This window comes from Pongo abelii, chromosome X, assembly GCF_028885655.2.
Source record: "Pongo abelii isolate AG06213 chromosome X, NHGRI_mPonAbe1-v2.0_pri, whole genome shotgun sequence".
NCBI lineage: Eukaryota > Metazoa > Chordata > Mammalia > Primates > Hominidae > Pongo > Pongo abelii.
The window spans coordinates 53,603,707-53,622,736 of NC_072008.2; the positions used below are offsets into that span (position 1 = coordinate 53,603,707).

A 19,030-nucleotide genomic window follows, 5' to 3' on the forward strand; every position below is an offset into this window, starting at 1 on the left:
AAATTGTATACCATGTGCATGTATCAGCTATTCAAATAAATAAGGTTTTCAACATTAACAGTGGCTATCTTTTCAGCAATGGAGTTACAGCTTTTACTTTCTTCATTTTAGAATCTGAAAACAAAAAAGGTTTTATTTATTTATTTTTTGAGATGGAGTCTTGCTCTATTGCCCACGCTACATTGCACCTACCAAGTTCAAGTGACTCTCCTGCCTCAGCCTCCTGAATAGCTGGGACGACAAGCGTGTGCCACCACACCTAGTTAATTTTTGTATTTTTAGTAGAGATGGGGTTTCATCATGTTAGCCAGGCTGGTCTTGAATTCCTGACCTCAGGTGATACACCCACCTCGGTCTCCTAAAGTGCTGGGATTACAGGCATAAGCTACCACGCCCAGACCTTATTCATTTATTTATTGAGACAGGGTCTGACTCTGTTGCCCAGGCTGGAGTGCAGTAGCAGTATCACAGCTCTCTGCAGCCTTGACCCCCTTGGCTCAAGTGATCCTCCTGTCTCAGCCTCCCAAGTAGCTGGAAGCATGGGCATAAGCCACCATGCCCAGCTAGTTTTTGGATTTTTGCAGAAGCAGGGTCTCCCTATGTTGCCTAGGCTGGTCTCAAACTCCTGAGCTCCAGAGATCCTCCACCTTGGACTCCCAAAGTGCTGGGGTTACAGGCATGAGCCACCGTTCCTGGCCAAAAAAAAAGATGTTTTAAAAGTTTAGGCCGGGTGCAGTGGCTCATGACTGTAATCCCAGCACTTTGAAAGGCCGAGGCAGGCAGATCACCTGAGGTCAGGAGTTTGAGACTAGCCTGGCCAACACGGTGAAACCCCGTCTCTACTAAAAATACAAAAATTAGCCAGGCACAGTTGTGTGCCTATAATCCCAGCTACTTGGGAGGCTGAGGCACGAGAATCGCTTAAACCCAGGAGGTGGAGGTTACAGTGAGCTGAGATCGCGCCACTGCACTCCAACCTGGGTGACAGAGACTCACTCTGTCTCAAATTAAAAAAAAGTTTAGTCGGGCTGGTGGATAAGGAGGAACAGTTTAGTCTCTATAATTTCTATCTCAAGACTGTCTCTAAACAACTTATATATGACTTTGAACTGAAGATCTGATTTCCAACACCTTTCTACTCAGCCATAAAAACAGCAGCCCAAGTCCTTCCATGGAGATGGTGTAAGACTATGATTAGGTTGGGCACGGGGTCTCACGCCTGTAATCCCAGCACTTTGGGAAGCAGACGTGGGTGGATCACTTGACCTCAGGAGTTTGAGACCAGCCTGGACAACATGGCAAAATCCCATCTCTACAAAAAATACAAAAATTGCTCGGCATGGTGGCGCACTCCAGTTGTCCTGACTACTGGGGAGGCTGAGATGGGAGGGTTGCTTGAGCCTGAGAAGTTGAGGCTGCAGTGAGCCATGATTGTGCCACTGTATGCCAGCCTTGGTGACAGAGCAAGACCCTGACTCCAAAAAAAAAAAAAAAAAAAAAAAAGGCCAGGCACGGTGGCTCACACCTGTAATCGCAGCACTTTGGGAGGCCCAGGTGGGCGGATCACGGGGTCAGGAGTTTGAGACCAGCCTGACCAACGTGGTGAAACCCGTCTCTACTAAAAATACAGAAACTGGCCGGGCATAGTGGTGCACGCCTGTAATCCCAGCTCCTCAGGAGGCTGAGGCAGGAGAATAGCTTGAACCCGGGAGGCAGAGGTTGCAGTGAGCTGAGATCGCACCACTGCACTCCAGCGTGGGCGACAGAGAAAGACTTCATCTCAAAAAAAAAAAAGAATCACTTGAACCCAGCAGGCAGAGGTTGCAGTGAGCCGAGGTCATGCCACTGCACTCCAGTGTGGGCATCAGAGTGAGACTCCCTCTAAAAAAGCTTGAAAACTTGGGCTTACAACCAACAGACCAGGTTCTAATCTTACTTTCACTACTTCTTAGCTGACCTTCCATTCCCTCACCTGGAAAAAGATGAAAAAACCACAATTCACAGGTCTAAAAATATGTGCGGCACATACTTCTCTATTAGAGTGGCAGGAGCACAGGCATGGGTTCTGAGAACCACGGACAAGTTATCACACCTCTGTGCCTTAGTCTCCTCATGTATAAAACGAAGCTATTGGCATTTTCCTCCTAGGGTCATTTTAAGAATTTAAATGTAAAGGGTCCCTTGGCTGGGTGCAGTGGCTCATGCCTGTAATCCCGGCACTTTGGGAGGCTGAGACAGGCAGATCACTTGAGCCCAGGAGTTTGAGACCAGCCTGGCCAACAGGGCGAAACACCACCTCTACTAAAAATACAAAAACTAGGCAGATGGGGTGGCGCACGCCTGTAGTCCCAGCTACTTGGGAGGCTGAGGCACGAGAATCACTTGAACCCAAGAGGCAGAGGTTGCAGTGAGCCAACATCACGCCACTGCACTCCAGCCTGGACAACAGAGCAAGACTGTCTCAAAAAAAAAAAAGAAAAAGAAAAAGAAAAAACAGGGTCCCAATAAATAAAGTACTTGACACAGAGTAGGTACTCATTAATTAGTCCTATCCTAAGTCTGGACTCAGCTCTTGTCTCCCTCATCACAGCAGGACTAGCACATCATGCAGACCAGGAATCAGCCTTTTAGGAACCAATATCCAACCTTTGGGCTTCTCCCATCATTTCCAGGGAGGACATCATCATCTCACAACCACAAGCCTCTCTAATCACAATCAATATGGCAAACATTTTTGTAATATATATTATGGACTGAATACCAGTAAAACCTTTCAGGGAATGTCTGCTTTAAGGTACTCACAGGTCCATGAAGATACAAAAACATGCACCATCAATATAGGACTTAATAAACATTAATGTGTACCAAGTGTCTACGGTATGCCACAGAGGAAGAGTAATTCACCAAAGGGACTAAAGGAATGGCTTGTAGAGGTGGGCCTTGAAGAACGGGGGCAAGTGGGGGAGTGCCATGGCCCTTTTCAGAACAGCTGGGAATACAAATCTACTAATGCTGAGGGGACTGAATGCCAAGAGGTACATCCTAGCTCTTCCAACAGGGGCCACTACACTAAAACCCGAGGAAACTGGGTGGACACCAAGCATTAGCCCTCCAGGCCAGTGGTTCTCAAACAAGTTAGGGGTTTGGGGGAGTCACACACACTCTCTGTGACATCTGGCAATGTCTAGAGACAGTTTTGATTGTCATGCCTGGGGAGGAGGGGTGCTACTGTCATCTAGCAGGTAGACAGACGCCAGAGATGCTGTTAAACATCCTACAACGCACAGGGCACATCCCACAGCAAAGGATTATCTCGCTGGAAATGTCAATAGTGCCACTGTTGAGACACACAGTCTCCAGGAAAGGTACTCAGTATGTGCTACTTCAGCAAGGGCAGCCTCTTAGGCTAGGATATCATTCAGCTAGAACATCTCTGGGGTGGAAGAATACAGCAGGATTCCAAATGGACATCTGAGGTGAGAGGAATCCACGGTGTATCGTTTAGAGTTGGGAAGATACAAAATAGAGGCTTTACCTGACCACCCTTTCTAAAGACACCACCCAAGTCACTTTATCACATCCACCTGTCTCATTTCCTGTATAGCACTTGTGACAGCCTAAAACCATCTCATTTTCTCCTTCTTTATCTTCTTTCCCCTCTGGAATATAAGTTCCCTGTGAGCATGGAGTTGGTTTATTCTATTCTCCGCTGTTTCCACAACTTGCAATTGAATAACTCCTGATAAACAATAAGCATTCAACAAATTTGGTAAATTAGTTAATTTCGGCTTTTGACGGTTTCGGTGGTAGTAAAGGGGCGAGTTCGAGGCAACTACCTCTGACATAGCGGTTGGGGGTGGGGATCGACACCTCAAGCACTCTAAAGACTGGAGCGCTGGGTCTGAAATTCAAAAGTGCCGCCTCCAGAGAAGAGTAGAAAGGAAAGAGTTAGAATGTACCAATGCGAGGCGAGAGGGGACGCTGGGCTGAAACAGAAGTGCACCGTTTGGGACCGAAGGCCACGGGACAGCTACCAGCGTCCCCACATTTTCCGGAGGGGGTCAAGTAAGGCTGGGAAGCCGGCTCCGGCCGGTCCGGCGGGGAGCCGCGCGGCGGGGAACTGAGCTGGCGGGAAGCTGGCTCCAGACGCGCCTCCTTTGGCGGGAGGGGGAAGTAGGCGGGGTAACTAGCAGCTCGGCCTGTACTACTTGGCCGGGGCGGGGGCCGTGCAGGAAGCGGCAAGTGACACCTGGAAGGGGTTCGAGTTAAAGCACCCGCGCGGGGACAGTGGGTTCGAGCAGAACCCCCTCTGGAAGGGCAAGGAACCCGTAAGGGTCCGCGACGTTTCAGGTTACATGGGCTGGGTTGTACTACTCCGGCACCGGATAAGGGGTCCAGGCCGGGACGTGCGCAGGGCCGCAGCCAGGTTTATCTCACCAGAGCCATTGGGTCCAATGATGGCGGTGAACCTCTGAAATGGTCCGATAATCTGTCGACCCTTGTACGACTTAAAGTTCTCAATCTCAATCAGTTTCAGGAACCCCATGACGGCCGCGGCGCCGGCGGCGGTAGGACAGGCCGCGCCGTACGCCCGAGAACTGAGGTAGCCCGCGCGGGAAACGCCGCAATGCAAGCCGGGCGACCGGCAAGTGTCGCGAGAATACGTCCAGGCCTAACGGGATTTTCCCCTTCCGGCAGGAGTGGGACCAGGGGCGGGGACTGATGTTGCGTAAACGAGGAGCGAGCTGACGACTGGCGTGGTGCCTCCGCCCCCCTTTCTTGTTGCATGGCAACAACAAACACTTGCTCCTGCGGACCAGATCCCCGGAGGAGTTGGTGCTGGGCAGAATCAGAGCAGTTCTTGAGGTTCAAGGAGGCGGGGGAGACCTGAGCTCACGCTTGCTGAGACGGAAGTCACAGCAGGATTATGCCCCTCAGGGCAAGAGGAAGGTGGGAGCTCAGCTGTGGCTTTAGCCTGGCCAGCTTTCAAGGCTAGGACAAGGACAGGGTCGGGAATTGGAAGGATCCGAGGGGAGCAGAGGGCTGGACGGGAAGGAGGGGCCAACGGGAGGATTCAGTGTTAGGTGAGCTCAGACTTTGCTAATGGTGGGGTGGGATTGGAGGCGGGACGGGATGCGAAGGCGGATGGGTTGTGAATGGGGCTGGGGCTACTCCCAGGCAACAGGGATACAGGCTGGGGAAGGCTACGGCCTGAGATACTACCCCTATCCCCTGCCTCCCTCCTGCTCTACCAAGCAGAGTTCAGAAACTGCCGCCGTAACCCAAGAACAAAGTTGCATGCAGAGCCAACCTAAGAGCTTCAAAATCGGGATTCCTTACTGAGAAAGGTATTTTGTGTGAACCCCCAGGAGTCAGGGTCCCTAAGCCAGTGGTCTCCACCTCCACCTACCTCTGCCTCCATGCCTCTCCCCCATCCCATTCCCACAGCTCTATACCACAATGCCACCTTACCTCTCTTCCCTCTCTGCTCTCTATCATTAATAAGGCAGGGGCCTTAGCAATCCAAGAAGCTTAAAATGTCAGTTGAATCTTCCCCTTCAGTGACCTTATACTGTGATGGCAGGTGAAACCAGTAGGTAAGCTGGTGCCATTTTCAGACTTAAACATGAAAGGATCTGGTGGTTGCCATAATTCTTCCTTTAACTATTTATTAAATTATGTCCGAAGGCTAGAAAGAATCCTAAAGACTTAGGACAAGTCCAGGAAAGTGAGGAAGTGGCTGGGCATGGTGGCTGACAACTGTAATCCCATCGTGAGGGAGGCAGGCCAAGGCAGGAGGATCACTTGAGACCAGCAGTTCAAGACCAGCCTGGGCAACACAGTGAGACCCTATCTCTACTAAAAATTTAAAAATTAGCTGGGTGTGGCAGCTGTCACCTGTGGTCTACCCAGGATGCCGAAGCAGGAGGATCACTTGAGCTTGGGAGATTGAGGCTGTAGTGAGTGGTGTCCGCACCACTTCACTCCAGCCTAGGTGACAGAGCAATACCCTGTCTCAAAAATAAATAAAGGGAGGAAGCTTGGTAGATGGAATCTAGTAGGGGAACCATAAATGAAGTTCAGTTGGGAGAAACAATCAGGCTGAGGGGATAAAATGGCTAAAAGACAGCAATCTCATGTAATCCATGGGGAAATACTGTTCCCTTTTAAAAGATGAGATGGTGAGCCTGGGTGACATAGCAAAACCCAATCTCTACAAAAAAATTTTAAAAATTAGGCAGGCATGGTGGCACACACCTGTAGTCCCAGCTACTCAGGAGGCTGGGGCAGGAAGATCCTTTGAGCCCAGGAGTTTGAGGCTGCAGTGAGCCATGATTGCACCACTACACTCCATCCTGGGCAACAGAGAGAGACCCCATCTAAAACAAATTAAAAATAAAATAAATTTTATTCTCTGCCTCAGCCTTCCGGGTAGCTAGGATTACAGGTGCCCACTGCCACGCCCGGCTAATTTTTTTGTATTTTTAGTAGAGACAGGGTTTCACCATGTTGGCCAGGCTGGTCTTGAACTCCTGACCTCATGATCTACCTGCCTCGGCCTCCCAAAGTGCTGGGATTACAGGCGTGAGCCACCGCGCCCAGCCAAAAATAAAATAAATTTTTAAATTTAAAAAAAGATGAGATGGCACTTGGGGGGAAAATTAAATTGGATCCTTATCTCACACCATACACAAAATACAATTCCAAGTGGATTAAAAACCTAAGTGAGGCCGGGCACAGTGGCTCATGCCTGTAATACCAGCACATTGGGAGGCCGAGGCAGGAGAATTGCTTGAGTTCAAGACTAGCTTGGGCAATATAGTGAGACCCCATCTATATTAAAAAAAACTAAATGGGGCCAGGCGCGGTGGCTCATGCCGGTAATCCCAGCACTTTGGGAGGCCAAGGAGGGCGGATCACAAGGTCAGGAGATCGAGACTATCCTGGCTAACACTGTGAAACCCCATCTCTACTAAAAATACAAAAAATCAGCCGGGCCTGGTGGCAGGTGCCTATAGTCCAGCTACTCGGGAGGCTGAGGCAGGAGAATGGCATGAACCCGGGAGGCGGAGCTTGCAGTGGGCCGAGATCACGCCACTGCACTCCAGCCTGGGCGACAGAGCGAGACTCCACCTAAAAAAAAAAAAAAAAAAAAAAAAAAATTAAATGAGGCTGGGAGCGGTGGCTCACGCCTGTAATCCCAGCACTTTGGGAGGCCAAGGCGGAGTTCGAGACCAGCCTGGCTAACATGGTGAAACCCCGTCTCTACTAAAAATACAAAAATTAGCCGGGCGTGGTGGCACATGCCTGTAATCCCAGCTACTCAGGAAGCTGAAGCAGGAGAATCGCTTGAACCCGGGAGACGGAGGTTGCAGTGAGTCAAAATCGCGCCACTGCACTCCAGCCTGGGCGACAGAGCGAGACTCCATCTCAAAAAAAAAAAAAAAAAAAAAATTAAATGAGAAAGGCAAAACTTTAGAAATATAGGAGAATATCTTTATGACCCCAGGATAGGGAGGGATTTCTTAAATAATAACTACTAAGCTCAAAGGGAAAGATGGGTAAGTATGACTACATTCAAATTCACCATAAAGAAAGTGAAAAAATGTGGTAAGTGCACACAGAAAGCTTCTAAAATATTGATAATGTTCTATTTTCCGAGATTTGTGTAGAGTCCACAGGTGTTCGTTTTGTTAATGTGCTTCATAACCTATATGTATATTAACCACATTGCTTTGTATGTATCAATTATTACCTTAAAAATCAAGTGGGCCGGGCGCGGTGGCTCATGCCTGTAATCCCAGCACTTTGGGAGGCCGAGGTGGGCAGATCACGAGGTCAGGAGATCGAGACCATGGTGAAACCCTGTCTCTACTAAAAATACAAAAAATTAGCCAGGCGCAGTGGCGGGCGCCTGTAGTCCCAGCCTGTTGCCCAGGCTGGAGTGCAGTGGCGCTATCTCGGCTCACTGCAAGCTCTGCCTCCTGGGTTCATGCCATTCTCCTGCCTCAGCCTCCTGAGTAGCAGGGACTACAGGCGCCCGCCACCACGCCTGGCTAATTTTTTGTATTTTTAGTAGAGACGGGGTTTCACCATGTTAGCCAGCATGGTCTTGATCTCCTGACCTCGTGATCCGCCCGCCTCAGCCTCCCAAAGCGCTGGGATTACAGGTGTGAGCCACCCGCCCGGCCTACAATTAATTTTAAAAGGAAAACCTGGCTGGGCATGGTGGTCACACCTGTAATCTCAACAATTTGGGAGGCTAAGGTGGGAGGATTGCTTGAGCCCAGGAGTTCAAGACCAGCCTGGGTAACATAGAGAAACCCTGTCTCTACAAAAAATACAAAAATTAGTCACACCTGTAGTCCCAGCTAGTCGGGAGGGTGAGGTGGGAGGATCACTTGAGCCCAGGAGGCGGAGATTGCAGGGAGCTAAGATCGTGTCACTGCATTCCAGCCTGGGCAACAGAGTGAGACATTGTCTCAAAAAAAAAAAAAAAAGGACAACCTGATTTTTAAAAAAATGAACAGATATGAATGGGCACTCCAAAGAGAAGTAAATAAAAATGGTCAAAAAAACCATGAAAAGAACTTTATTAGCAATAAGGAAAATTCCAATTAAAACAAATAATTATAATTTTGTACCCACAAATTGGCAAAAATGTAAAAGTATGGTATACCAAGTGTTGGTGAGAATGTGTAATGACTAGAATTTTTATACACTATTGTGAAAGTGTAAATTACAATCTCCTTGGAAAACAACTTAGCACTATCTTGTAAAGTTAAATATGCACATACCCTATGATCCAGCACTTCCACTCCTAGGTATATACTAGAGAAACTTCCACCCTGTATATATAAATCTTTTAAAATCTATAGGTCCTTCTGTCTTTTTCTCTCAAAAAAAAAAAAAAAATTAGCTGAGTTGTTTGTCCTGCAGTCCTAATCTCTCTTGAGCCCACCTCAATCAGAGTTTCATCCCCAGAACTCCATCAAACATGTTCTTGTCAGGCCGGGTATTACAGGTGGCTCACACCTGTAATCTCAGCACTTTAGGAGGCTGAGGCAGGAGGATCACTTGAGCCCAGGAGTTCAAGACCAGCCTGGGCAACATAGTGAGAGAGAGAGGGAATGGTAACACATTTTGGATAGTGTGTGGAGTGCTCTTGGAGTAAGGATGAGGGGGAAGAAATCAAGGACACTTCAGTGGTATCAATAATGTTCTGTTTCTTAGCTGGGGAGTTAGTTCATGGATTTCTATGTTATCATGCATCCTAACTTAAATATATGGGTTATATATGTTCTCCTATATGTATCAACTACTTCACAGTTACAAAATGGAAAACAAAACAAAGCACCAAAAAGATCCAAATAGCTATAGGAGGAATTGAAGAATCACGCTCCAAACAAAGGAACAGCACATACAAAGGCCCTGGGGTGGGAACAATTACTGTGTTGGAGGACTTAATCAGCTTGCCTGGAGCACTGTAAGCAAGGGAGACAGTGGTTTGAGACAAATTGGAGAGGTGTGCAGGAACTAGATCTTGAAAGCCCACAGTAAGGAGTTTGGATCTGATTCTAAGTACAGTGGGAAGCTAGTGGAGGATTTAAGCAGGTGAGAGACATGATCAGATTTATGTTTGCTAAAGTTTTTTTTGGCTGCAGCTTTGGCTGGGTTACATGCCAAAAGTGAGCTTCCCAAAATATGAAGGAGCACAGGCAAATTTAAGCTTTCTAGCCTTTCATTTGACCAGAAAATAATTAATAAAAGTAAAAAAAAAAAAAAGGGGGGGGGGACATATATTTCAGAAAAGAAAGCTGCTTCTGGTTTCTGTGATTGGGCTATAGGAGTCAATAGAGGAAGCTGGAATACCAACATGGAGACAGTTGTGGTTATTCAGAAAGGTGGCAATGGTGGCTTGGACCAAGGTTATTTTGAAAGAAGAAGGAGTGAGGGAAAGGAAGGATTAAAGGATGTCTCCTAGTTTTTAGCCTGAGCAACTTGGTGAATGGTGGTGCCACTTACTGAAATAAGGAAAACTGAGTACAGTATAATGAAAAAGGAGTGTTGTAGATGTGTTTGAGGCTTAGAAAGGTGAGCAGGGGTCAGATCATGAAGAACCTTATAAATCTGGCAAAGGGGGTTGGGTCTTATAAGCACTGGGGAGCCATTGCTTTAAAAGTGCTTTCAAAGGCTTTATGCTGAGGAGTGCCATGGTCAGATTTGCTTCCCAAAGATCACTCTGGTAGCCAGTGCAGAGAAATCCAGTGCAGAGAGGGTAACGTTGGAGCAAGAGAACCCAGTGGGGCTCCTGAGATACTGCCTGACACCAGATTGTGAGGCCTGAATTAAGCTGGTGACAGCAGAGATGGAGGGCACAGATATGAAATATATCAGGAAGTAAAATCAGTAGGAATCAATAACTGCTGAAATATTATAGGGAGGAAGGAATGGGGGTGGCGTGTAGTCAAAGATGGTGGTCGGCACTGATGGGCCATTCCACCTCCCTTTTGCTCCAGATGTATAACATAAACCAGTCAACAGATACCAAGGAAGCAGCAGCCATCGAGGCTAGAAGAAATCGAGAAAAAGAGCGACAAAACCGATTCTTCAATGTGCGGAACCGAGTCATGGGGGTGAGTGGGTAGTAGGGACTGTTGCTCAGGATCAGGGCCACCTCACTCATACCTGGAGAGGAATGTGTAAGTGCCCATGATAGCCCTTCCCCTGATTCAAGCAGGCCCCTAGGGCAGGAAAGGAAAGAGAGGGAGAAGGCACCCACCCCTACAGGCCTGGGAAGAGCTTGGGAAGAGGGATAGGTCAGTGCAAGGGAAGAGACTGGGGGGACGGCTGACCCTTCTTCAGTCAGCTCTGGGCCATGTGACCTGGTTCTTGAGACAGGCAACACGGAGCTAAAAGAGGCCTAAAGAATATTTGGAGTCTGGGTGCAGTGGCTCACACCTGTAATCCCAGCACTTTAGGAGGCTGAGGTGAGCAGATCACACGAGGTCAGGAGTTTAAGACCAGCCTGGCCAACGTGGTGAAACCGTCTCTACTGAAAATACAAAAATTAGCTGTGCGTGGTTGTGCATGCCTGTATTCCCAGCTACTTGGGAGGCTGAGGCACAAGAATCACTTGAATCCAGGAGGAGGAGGTTGCAGTGAGCCGAGATCACACCATTGCACTCCAGCCTGAGCGACAGAGTGAGACCCTGTCTCAAAATTACTGCATATACCTAAACTATCTCTGCAAGGCTATGTTAAGAAACTGTTAACCAGGCTGAGAGACAGAGATGGAAGGGACACTTACTCCTCACTAAACTGTATTCCTTTTTGTATGATTTTGAAATGTGATAAATGAATTATAATCAAAATAAAGAGAAAATATTGATAGTTTAAGAAACAAAAGATTGCTAGGTGAGTGGATAGAAGGGGGATGCAGCATGGTATTTTGGAAGAGACCCCGTAAGTATTTAAGGCCAGGTCTGCTGACTGTTGTGTGTGTGGCTTTGGATAAATCACCTGTCTTCTCTGAGCCCCAGGCTCCTCTTCTGTAAAATGAGGCTGAAGGAAGTCAGGCGAGTATTAACACACAGTGGCAGCTTTGAAAACCAGTGCATAGTACCTGCCGTAAGAAGTTGGCTAGGGTATTAGTGTTCTGATTGAGATCCAGCTGACAAGCTGACAAGCATTTCCTCGGGGCCTGCTCTGTGCCAAGCACTGTGTTGGGCAGTGGGGATATGAAAATGACTAAGGCCCAGTTTCTGTCCTGAAAGGGCTCACAGTCTGGTGGAGGAGAGAATACAGAGAGGCGAACATCAATATAATGTAGACAGTGGGTTCTAGATTCTATGGGAGTAGAACCTGCCTGAGGGGTCAGGAAGGTGAAGGCTGAGCTGGTCTGGAAGGACGAATTGGAATTTATGTAAAGAGGGGAGGAAAGTGTTCCAAGTGGAGGGAGCAGCTTGAGCAAAGGCTATTGGTTCAAAACAGCCTAAGATATTCAGGGAACTTTAAGCACAGCTCATAAGGGTAAGGTGGGACTAAGAGATGAGGCCAGAGAAGGAGGCAGAGGCTAGACCATGGAGAGGCTTACAAACCATGCTCAGGAGCTAGAACTTTATCCAGTAGGTACTGGGGAGCTACAGGATTCTGAAACAGGTAAATTCTAAGAAGTTTGTGGTAGGACATTGAAGGCCCCCTGCTGGGCCGCTACTCTGATTGTGCTCCTTTCTTTGGGATCAGGTGGATGTCCAGGCCCTGAACAACCAGGTGGGAGACCGAAAGCGTCGGGAAGCAGCAGAAAGAAGCGAGGAGGCAGCTTATGGTAAAAGCCAAAAGCCAGGGGCCAGACAAGGGTGTAAAGAAAGAGCTCGAGTGGGCTAAGGTAGGGCAGTTCTGCCTCTGAGGCCTGAGGCCCTGGGGTGGTGGGACAAACTGGATGGACCTTGAGAGTAGAGGCCATGCTAAGTGGACTCTGTCCCTCCTGGGGTATCTTCTCCATATCCTTGCTCACCACCCCCAGGTACCAGCCAGGTGCAGTATGATGTGATAGTCCAGATGTTAGAGAAGGAAGAGGCAGATCGAACACGTCGGCTGGCCAAGAAAGTCCAGGAGTTTCAGGAGCAGAAGCAGCAGCTCAAGAACGAGCGTGAATTTAGTCTTTGGGATCCAGGCCAAGTCTGGAAGGGGCTTCCAACCTATCTTAGTTACAGTAATACCTATCCTGGTCCAGCCAGCCTGCAGTACTTCTCTGGGGAAGACCTAGACAGGGACACACGGCTGAGAAAGCAGCAGGGGCAGTTCAGGTACAACTTGGAAAGGCAGCAGCAGGAGCAACAGCAAGCCAAGGTTGATGAGAATTATGCAGGTAAGCAGCCCGATCTGTCCTAAGCTGAGTACAGCACCCAGGGGACCAGAACTGTGTGGGGAGGTCCAATTATCCATAGGGTTGGTGCTGAAATGTTAAGTTGTGCAGACCCCAACCTCCCTGACTTCCTTCAGTAACTGACAGTGTAGCATTGTTCTTGATTAGCTTGGCACTCCATTATGTGGAGGCAGCACAGTGCAGACAGACCTAATGGCTCTGCCACTTACTAGCTGGTTTGGGCAAATGAATTTTCCCTCCTGTGCTTCAGTTTCTTCATCTTTAAAATGAGAATAATAATCTATACCACATAGAGTAGCTACTATTATGATATTGTCTGTGGCCACATCCTTCTCTTCCATTAGAAGAAGCCCTTCAAGGGCAAGGACCATGTCTTATCTACTTGCACTGTTTATTTACCCTTCACATCAACCCTGTTACAGCACTCTGTTCTGTTGGACCACTTATTGTAGTTGTAGCTAATTGTGAAAGTATTTATTTAATATCTGTCTTCTCCCTAAAATGTCAGCCTACTGAAGATGAACCATCTCTTTCATGTCTACCCATCTCCCAGTTGCATAGTACAGTGTCTGACAGGTCTTAGGAATAGCAAGGAGCTCAGTGTGGCTGGAGCAGAAAAAAATTGTCAGTACCTTTGCTCATGCCATGCCCTCAGCCTGGAATGCCCTTTGCTCTTTTAGCCTGTATACAAAATGTATTTCAAAGATCACCTCTTCCTGGAAGCCTTCCTCTTTTCCACCACCCAAAACCCTCTTAATACCCTGTGTACATCCCTGCCATTGCTCTTGCCAGATTGTGGTCTATCTATGTTTGATCTGTGTCCCCAACTAGACAGGGAGTTCTCTGAGGACAGGATTTAATTCAATGGTATCATTAGAACCCAACACATGGACCTTAGACTGAGATTCAGAGATATGAAATGATTTACCCAAAATCACACAGCTCAGAAGCAGCAGAACTGACATTGGGACCCAGGTCCATTGGAGGCATCTTTTAGTTATGCACTTGAGAAATCCTTGTTGCTGCACCTAGTTCCTTCCACATCCCTACAACTCGGACACTAACCCCCTCCTAAACATTTGTACACACACAAACACAAAACTTGCCGAACAAATGGCTGGATGAGTGAAACAGGAATGGAGCAAGCCAGTACAGTACCCTGGCCATATTTCTCTGTGTAGATGCGCTCAGTAACCAGCTGCGCCTCGCCATGGACGCGCAGGCCACCCATCTGGCCAGGCTGGAGGAGTCCTGTCGTGCCGCCATGATGTGTGCCATGGCCAATGCCAACAAAGCGCAGGTATGGCCTGAGCCATGCAGTACCTTGGGCTCTCCCCAACTCCTGAACAAAATCCTGGGGAACCTTAGCCACATTCTTCCTCTTACATCCCCTCTTAAATCAGCATCAGCCCTCTCATCTGAGTATTCCCCCTTCACTGAAGGCCCCTCTTAGGGTACAAGTCACCTCTCCCCACCTCCAGAAGCAGGATGACTTGAGAACAGAACATTGCCCTCTCATCCTCCGCTTCTCAGTCTAAAGGCTTCCTGAAGGCAGAGAAGTTCCCTGCCCATTCTCCCCAACACATGTGTTAGAGGCATTGAAAGGCCATACAGTATCTGTTCTTTCTCTCCTTGAGATGGAAGAGTAGGGCCATGTTCCCCCCTCCCCTGTGACAGAGTTCCCTGAGGTTGGGCACCCAAATGTTTGCATCTGGGGGCTCCACCAGGCAGCTGTGCAGGCTGGGCGTCAGCGCAGTGAGCGTCAGCGTGAACAGAAGGCCAACCTTGTGGAGATCCAGCACCAGAGCACGAGTGACCTACTGACTGAAAACCCCCAGGTCGCCCAACACCGTATGGCTCCCTACCGGGTCCTGCCCTATTGCTGGAAGGGCATGACTCCAGAGCAGCAAGCTGCCATCAGGAAAGAGCAGGAAGTACAACGCTCTAAGAAGCAAGCACACCGTCAGGCTGAGAAAACATTGGATACTGAATGGAAAAGCCAGACCATGAGCTCAGCCCAGGCAGTGCTGGAGCTAGAAGAGCAGGAGAGGGAATTGTGTGCTGTATTTCAAAGGGGTCTAGGCTCCTTCAACCAGCAGCTGGCTAATGAGCAAAAAGCCCAGTGAGTTCTAGGTGGTGGTGGTGGAGATAAAATGCCAAGGGAAGGAGAGGAGGGATGGTGAGGAACCATGGAGAGAGGGAAAGCATGTCAGCTGAGACCTCTGGACTTCTTTCACAGGCAGGATTACCTGAATTCAGTAATCTACACCAATCAACCTACGGCCCAGTATCACCGGCAGTTTAACACCAGCAGCCGCTAAGTTCAGGATGTTTATCTCTCCCTTCTCCTCCATCAAGCTCACAGGTGGTTAGGAGTCAAAGAGAAAAATGCTGTATACTCCCACCTTCTAACCTAGGTAATAAAGTTCTGCACTCAAAATCAAGTCCACGCGTTGTAACAGGACACAAAGTATTATGAAGGTACTGCCTTTCCCACCCCACCCTGGAGCTCTGAGCATCCAACCCTGTCACAGCCTTCACATTTCTTCCCCATGCCAGGCCCCCTAGCACAAAACATTGCCTACATTCTGTGAGAAAAAGAGACTTTATTAGGCACAGAGGGCGACTGGTAGGCAGTTACAAAATGGCTACTGGGCTTCCTCCCAAGCTGGAGAGTAGTACCCCAGGGGAAGGAAGGGCAGAGAAGCGTGTGTTTTCTCTGCCTTCTCCCTTCAAGGCTGCATACGAATGGCCCCATCCAGCCGGATGACCTCTCCATTGAGGAATGGGTTCTCGATGATGGCCTGTACCAGGTGAGCATACTCAGCAGGGTCACCCAGTCGGCTAGGGAAGGGCACTTGGCTGGCCAAGAAGTTGCGCACTTTCTCTGGGAGGCTGGTCAGCAGTGGGGTGCCAAACAGACCTAAACAATATAGCCAAATTCAGAGACTCACCCTTGCTTTCATATTTACCTGGTTCTTCCTTACTTTAGCCCTACTTCTTGGTGGTTCCCTGGGACCCAAAGATAAAAGGCTGCTGTTGCTTAGGTGGTGGATACCTTCCCCTCTCAACTGTCCATGGATCCCACCCAATCCCAGGTATGATGGAGAGAGGGGATATGTCTACCTGGAGCAATGGTCATCACCCGGATGCCTATGGGAGCCAGATCCCGAGCAATGGGCAGTGTCATGCCCACTATTCCCCCCTTGGAAGCAGAGTATGCAGCTTGTCCAACCTGGAGAAAAAGTAGAGGTCATAGGTGGGAGGGCCCCAACAAGTCACTTAGGAGGCATAAGTCTTGCCCTTGCCCACACACCTGACCCTCGAAGGCAGCCACACTGGCAGTGTTGATGATGACCCCACGTTGGCCTCCCTGGTCTGGTTCATTCTGGCACATCTCACCAGCCACCAGGCGGATCACATTGAAGGTGCCCATGAGATTCACCTGTAGGACAGGTGGAGACATGCTATAGGACCTGAGGCAGAAGAAGCCTTTGTCCCCTAAAAACTTTGGGGTCCTCCACAGCCAGACACTTCTTACTCCCACTATCCCTGGAGAACTTCCAAGGCCTTACATTAAGAACTCGCTGGAAGTCTTCCAAGGTATGGGCCTGGCTCTTCTTTAAGTTGTACGTCTTGTTAGCCACCGCGATGCCTGCACAGTTGACAGCTACATCCACACGGCCAAACTTTTCTTTTGCTAGAGCCAAAGCTGTTTGCACATCCTTCTCAGAGGTCACCTTCAAAGGGAGAAGTGGAGAAGGTATTCATCTCCCAGCACCCACTCTCACCACTAAACCTGAGGGAGGGCAGGGCAGGGCATGCCCAGTCCTTGGGTGAGAAGAGATTTGTGAGAAGGGAGAGGCCAAGAGAAAGGTTGTAAAACTTGAGAGATAGGCTGGATGCGGTGGCTCATGCCTGTAATCTCAGCACTTTGGGAGGCCGAGGCGGGTGGATCACTTAAGATCAGGAGTTTGAGACCAGCCTGGCCAACGTGGTGAAAACCCGTCTCTACTAAAAATACAAAATTAGCCGGCATCGTGACACATGCCTGTAATCCCAGCTACTTGGAAGGCTGAGGCAGAAGAATCGCTTGAACCCGGGAGGCAGAGGTTGCAGTGAGCCGAGATCATGCCATTGCACTGCAGCCTGGGCAACAGTTAGACTCTGTCCCAAAAAAAAAAATTGAGAGAGTAGGTCAAAGGTGAAAATGTTAGGTAATATAGAGCAGTGTTGCAAAACATTTTTCAAATCAATACCCTCTTGATATATTCACATGCTCCTGAAGATTCTTAATTGCTGTGGATCAGAGCACTAATGCAACCCTGTTGTGAGGCCGGGTGCAGTGGCTCACACCTGTAATCCCAGCACTTTGGGAGGCTGAGGCGGGCGGATCACCTGAGATCAGGAGTTCAAGACCAGCCCGGCCAACATGGTGAAACCCCGTCTCTTCTAAAAATACAAAAAAAAATTAGCTGGGCGTGGTGGCAGGTGCCTGTAATCCCAGCTACTTGGGAGGCTGAGGCAGGAAAATCGCTTGAACCCAGAAGATGGAGGTTGCAAGGAGCTGAGATTGTGCCACTGCACTCCAGCCTGGGCAACAGTGAGACTCCATCTCAAAAATAAAAATAAAAAATAACCCTCTTGTGAGAATTATTGATAGGAAGATAAACTAGCTTTTTTGTATTCTTACCTGCTAAGATTTCATCAAGTTTCACTTTCTGTAGTTTGTTTCATGAAAACAAGTTTTTTGACTTTGTAAATATAAAATTACAAGGCACAATATGCATTTTCAAACTATACATAACTCCTCCAGGAGATTGTTATGTCCAATCCCCATCCCCATTGTTGTGAATCCCAGCTTTAGAGAATCCTTATCACAGGTGGTCCCACAGTGCTTGAAGGCTCAGGCCAAAAGAGACAAGGAGATGGGTCTACCGCCCCCATAGAGGAGACCCTTATGGGAGGGACCCCCACAGGTTCCCAGGCCGGTGTTGGTGACCTCATGCACACCCTGGGAGAGGAGAGGTGACCCCACTTACGTCGGCTGGGGCGAAAACGCAGTTGTTTCCTAACTTCTTGGCCTGGGCCTCCCCACCCGAGTTGGGCAGGTCCAGAAGCACAGCAGAGGCTCCCTGCCCCACAAGTCGCTCCGCCGTGGCCAGGCCCAGGCCCGAGGCTCCTCCGGTTATTACCGCCACCAGGCCCTGTCAAAAGGGACACGGTCAGGGTCAGCTGTTACATTGCCCAGGCCATCCCCACGCTGTCGCCTGCCTGTTCTCCAGGCTTCTGAGGAGAAGGGGGGAGGGGAGCGGTCGTGGTCACCCCTGCGGGTAAACTAGGTGTGCTGCTTCTCCTCACCGTTGGGACCTCGGAGGCAGAAGGGATTTCAGCCCCAGACAGCCCGTCCCGTGACCCTAGATAGATAGACAAATAGATAGATAGATAGATAGATGATAGATAGATAGATAGATGCGCCGCGGAGTGTTGACTTTCACCTCTTGAGCCCAACGGCCACAATACCAGGCCTACATAAGCATGACCCTTTCCCTCGAAACCGATCTCTTTCTCCTAGTTCCACGGCCGCGCTGTCCCGGCCCGTAAAGGAGGGCAAGCAACAGAAGCAAAGAACCTTCTACCTTCACGCTCCGACACGCTGCTGCCATCTTGTCGCCGGCCACTCCACTGGATGGGGGCGCAGGCGCTCGCTGATTGGCCGAGGCGAAGCGGCGGAAGGGGCGGTTGCGACGGGCCGGGGCGTCTGCCGCTGCCGCGTGAGACGTGGGGGCGTGGCCTGGTACTTTAGTCCTTTGGCCAGAGGGCGGATTCCTCCTGCTAAGGTATCCCCAGAGTTATTTCAACTGGGGAAAGAGACCAATAGCAGAAGTACAATACCACAACACCCCTCGCCCTACTCTCTAGCTGGCCTTTTGGCAAGTGGCCTGCTCCGCGTGGGGGAAGAGGGGTGGATATTGAGAACGGATGCCTTCCTCCTCTGAAAAAGTCTTCATTCAAGTATGAATGTATTTGAGACTCCTATATGCTAGACTGTGTGCGGGGCACCTGGGATACCCAGCGGAATAATAGATTCATGCCTTCCAGGAGGGCACAGTCCAGTTGGAGAAAGAGAATTACAGTACA

The 19,030-nt window shown here is 49.2% G+C and overlaps 3 protein-coding genes across 11 annotated transcripts in view; 1 reads left to right on the forward strand and 2 right to left on the reverse strand.

Annotated features, from left to right (window-relative positions):
- The window catches only part of SMC1A (structural maintenance of chromosomes 1A), a 42,836-nt gene extending 38,139 nt beyond the window's left edge, over positions 1-4,697 (reverse strand). Inside the window, exon 1 of one of the 2 annotated variants that reach the window (XM_024240574.3) lies at positions 4,438-4,697. In XM_024240574.3, the coding sequence (XP_024096342.1) occupies positions 4,438-4,546 (109 nt within the window). In that variant the 5' untranslated portion in view covers positions 4,547-4,697. The remainder of the gene's footprint in view (positions 1-4,437) is intronic. The other variant, XM_024240575.3, reaches the window with a different exon arrangement.
- RIBC1 (RIB43A domain with coiled-coils 1) lies at positions 4,674-15,333 on the forward strand. 8 transcript variants are annotated; one of them, XM_054544587.2, is made up of 9 exons: positions 4,702-4,950; positions 5,260-5,348; positions 5,689-5,842; positions 10,521-10,637; positions 12,247-12,328; positions 12,527-12,871; positions 14,071-14,189; positions 14,617-15,011; positions 15,129-15,333. In XM_054544587.2, exons 4-9 carry the CDS (start codon positions 10,521-10,523, stop codon positions 15,208-15,210), a joined length of 1,140 nt encoding a protein of 379 aa, XP_054400562.1. In that variant the 5' UTR covers positions 4,702-4,950; positions 5,260-5,348; positions 5,689-5,842; the 3' UTR covers positions 15,211-15,333. The 8 variants fall into 8 exon arrangements, with proteins under 8 accessions (XP_024096346.1, XP_054400562.1, XP_024096344.1 ...); XM_063721346.1 differs by having other exon boundaries at positions 4,737-5,084; XM_024240576.3 differs by lacking the exon at positions 5,689-5,842 and having other exon boundaries at positions 4,704-4,950.
- A 142-nt stretch (positions 15,334-15,475) lies between these two features.
- HSD17B10 (hydroxysteroid 17-beta dehydrogenase 10) lies at positions 15,476-18,715 on the reverse strand. The gene is made up of 6 exons (XM_002831687.6): positions 18,529-18,715; positions 17,932-18,096; positions 16,465-16,629; positions 16,206-16,334; positions 16,016-16,124; positions 15,476-15,812 (listed from the first exon to the last, which is right to left on the reverse strand). Exons 1-6 carry the CDS (start codon positions 18,553-18,555, stop codon positions 15,622-15,624), a joined length of 786 nt encoding a protein of 261 aa, XP_002831733.1. The 5' UTR covers positions 18,556-18,715; the 3' UTR covers positions 15,476-15,621.
- Positions 18,716-19,030: the final 315 nt, after the last annotated feature.

Coding starts and splice junctions, on each gene's coding strand:
- RIBC1 (XM_024240578.3), top strand. CDS start 10,521: ATGTATAACATAAACCAGTCAACAGATACCAAGGAAGCAGCAGCCATC. Junction 10,638..12,246: donor TGCGGAACCGAGTCATGGGG/GTGAGTGGGTAG, acceptor CTTTGGGATCAG/GTGGATGTCCAGGCCCTGAA. Junction 12,872..14,070: donor GGTTGATGAGAATTATGCAG/GTAAGCAGCCCG, acceptor TTCTCTGTGTAG/ATGCGCTCAGTAACCAGCTG.
- HSD17B10 (XM_002831687.6), bottom strand. CDS start 18,555: ATGGCAGCAGCGTGTCGGAGCGTGAAG. Junction 16,335..16,464: donor ACTTCCAGCGAGTTCTTAAT/GTAAGGCCTTGG, acceptor CCTGTCCTACAG/GTGAATCTCATGGGCACCTT. Junction 15,813..16,015: donor GGTGATGACCATTGCTCCAG/GTAGACATATCC, acceptor TATATTGTTTAG/GTCTGTTTGGCACCCCACTG.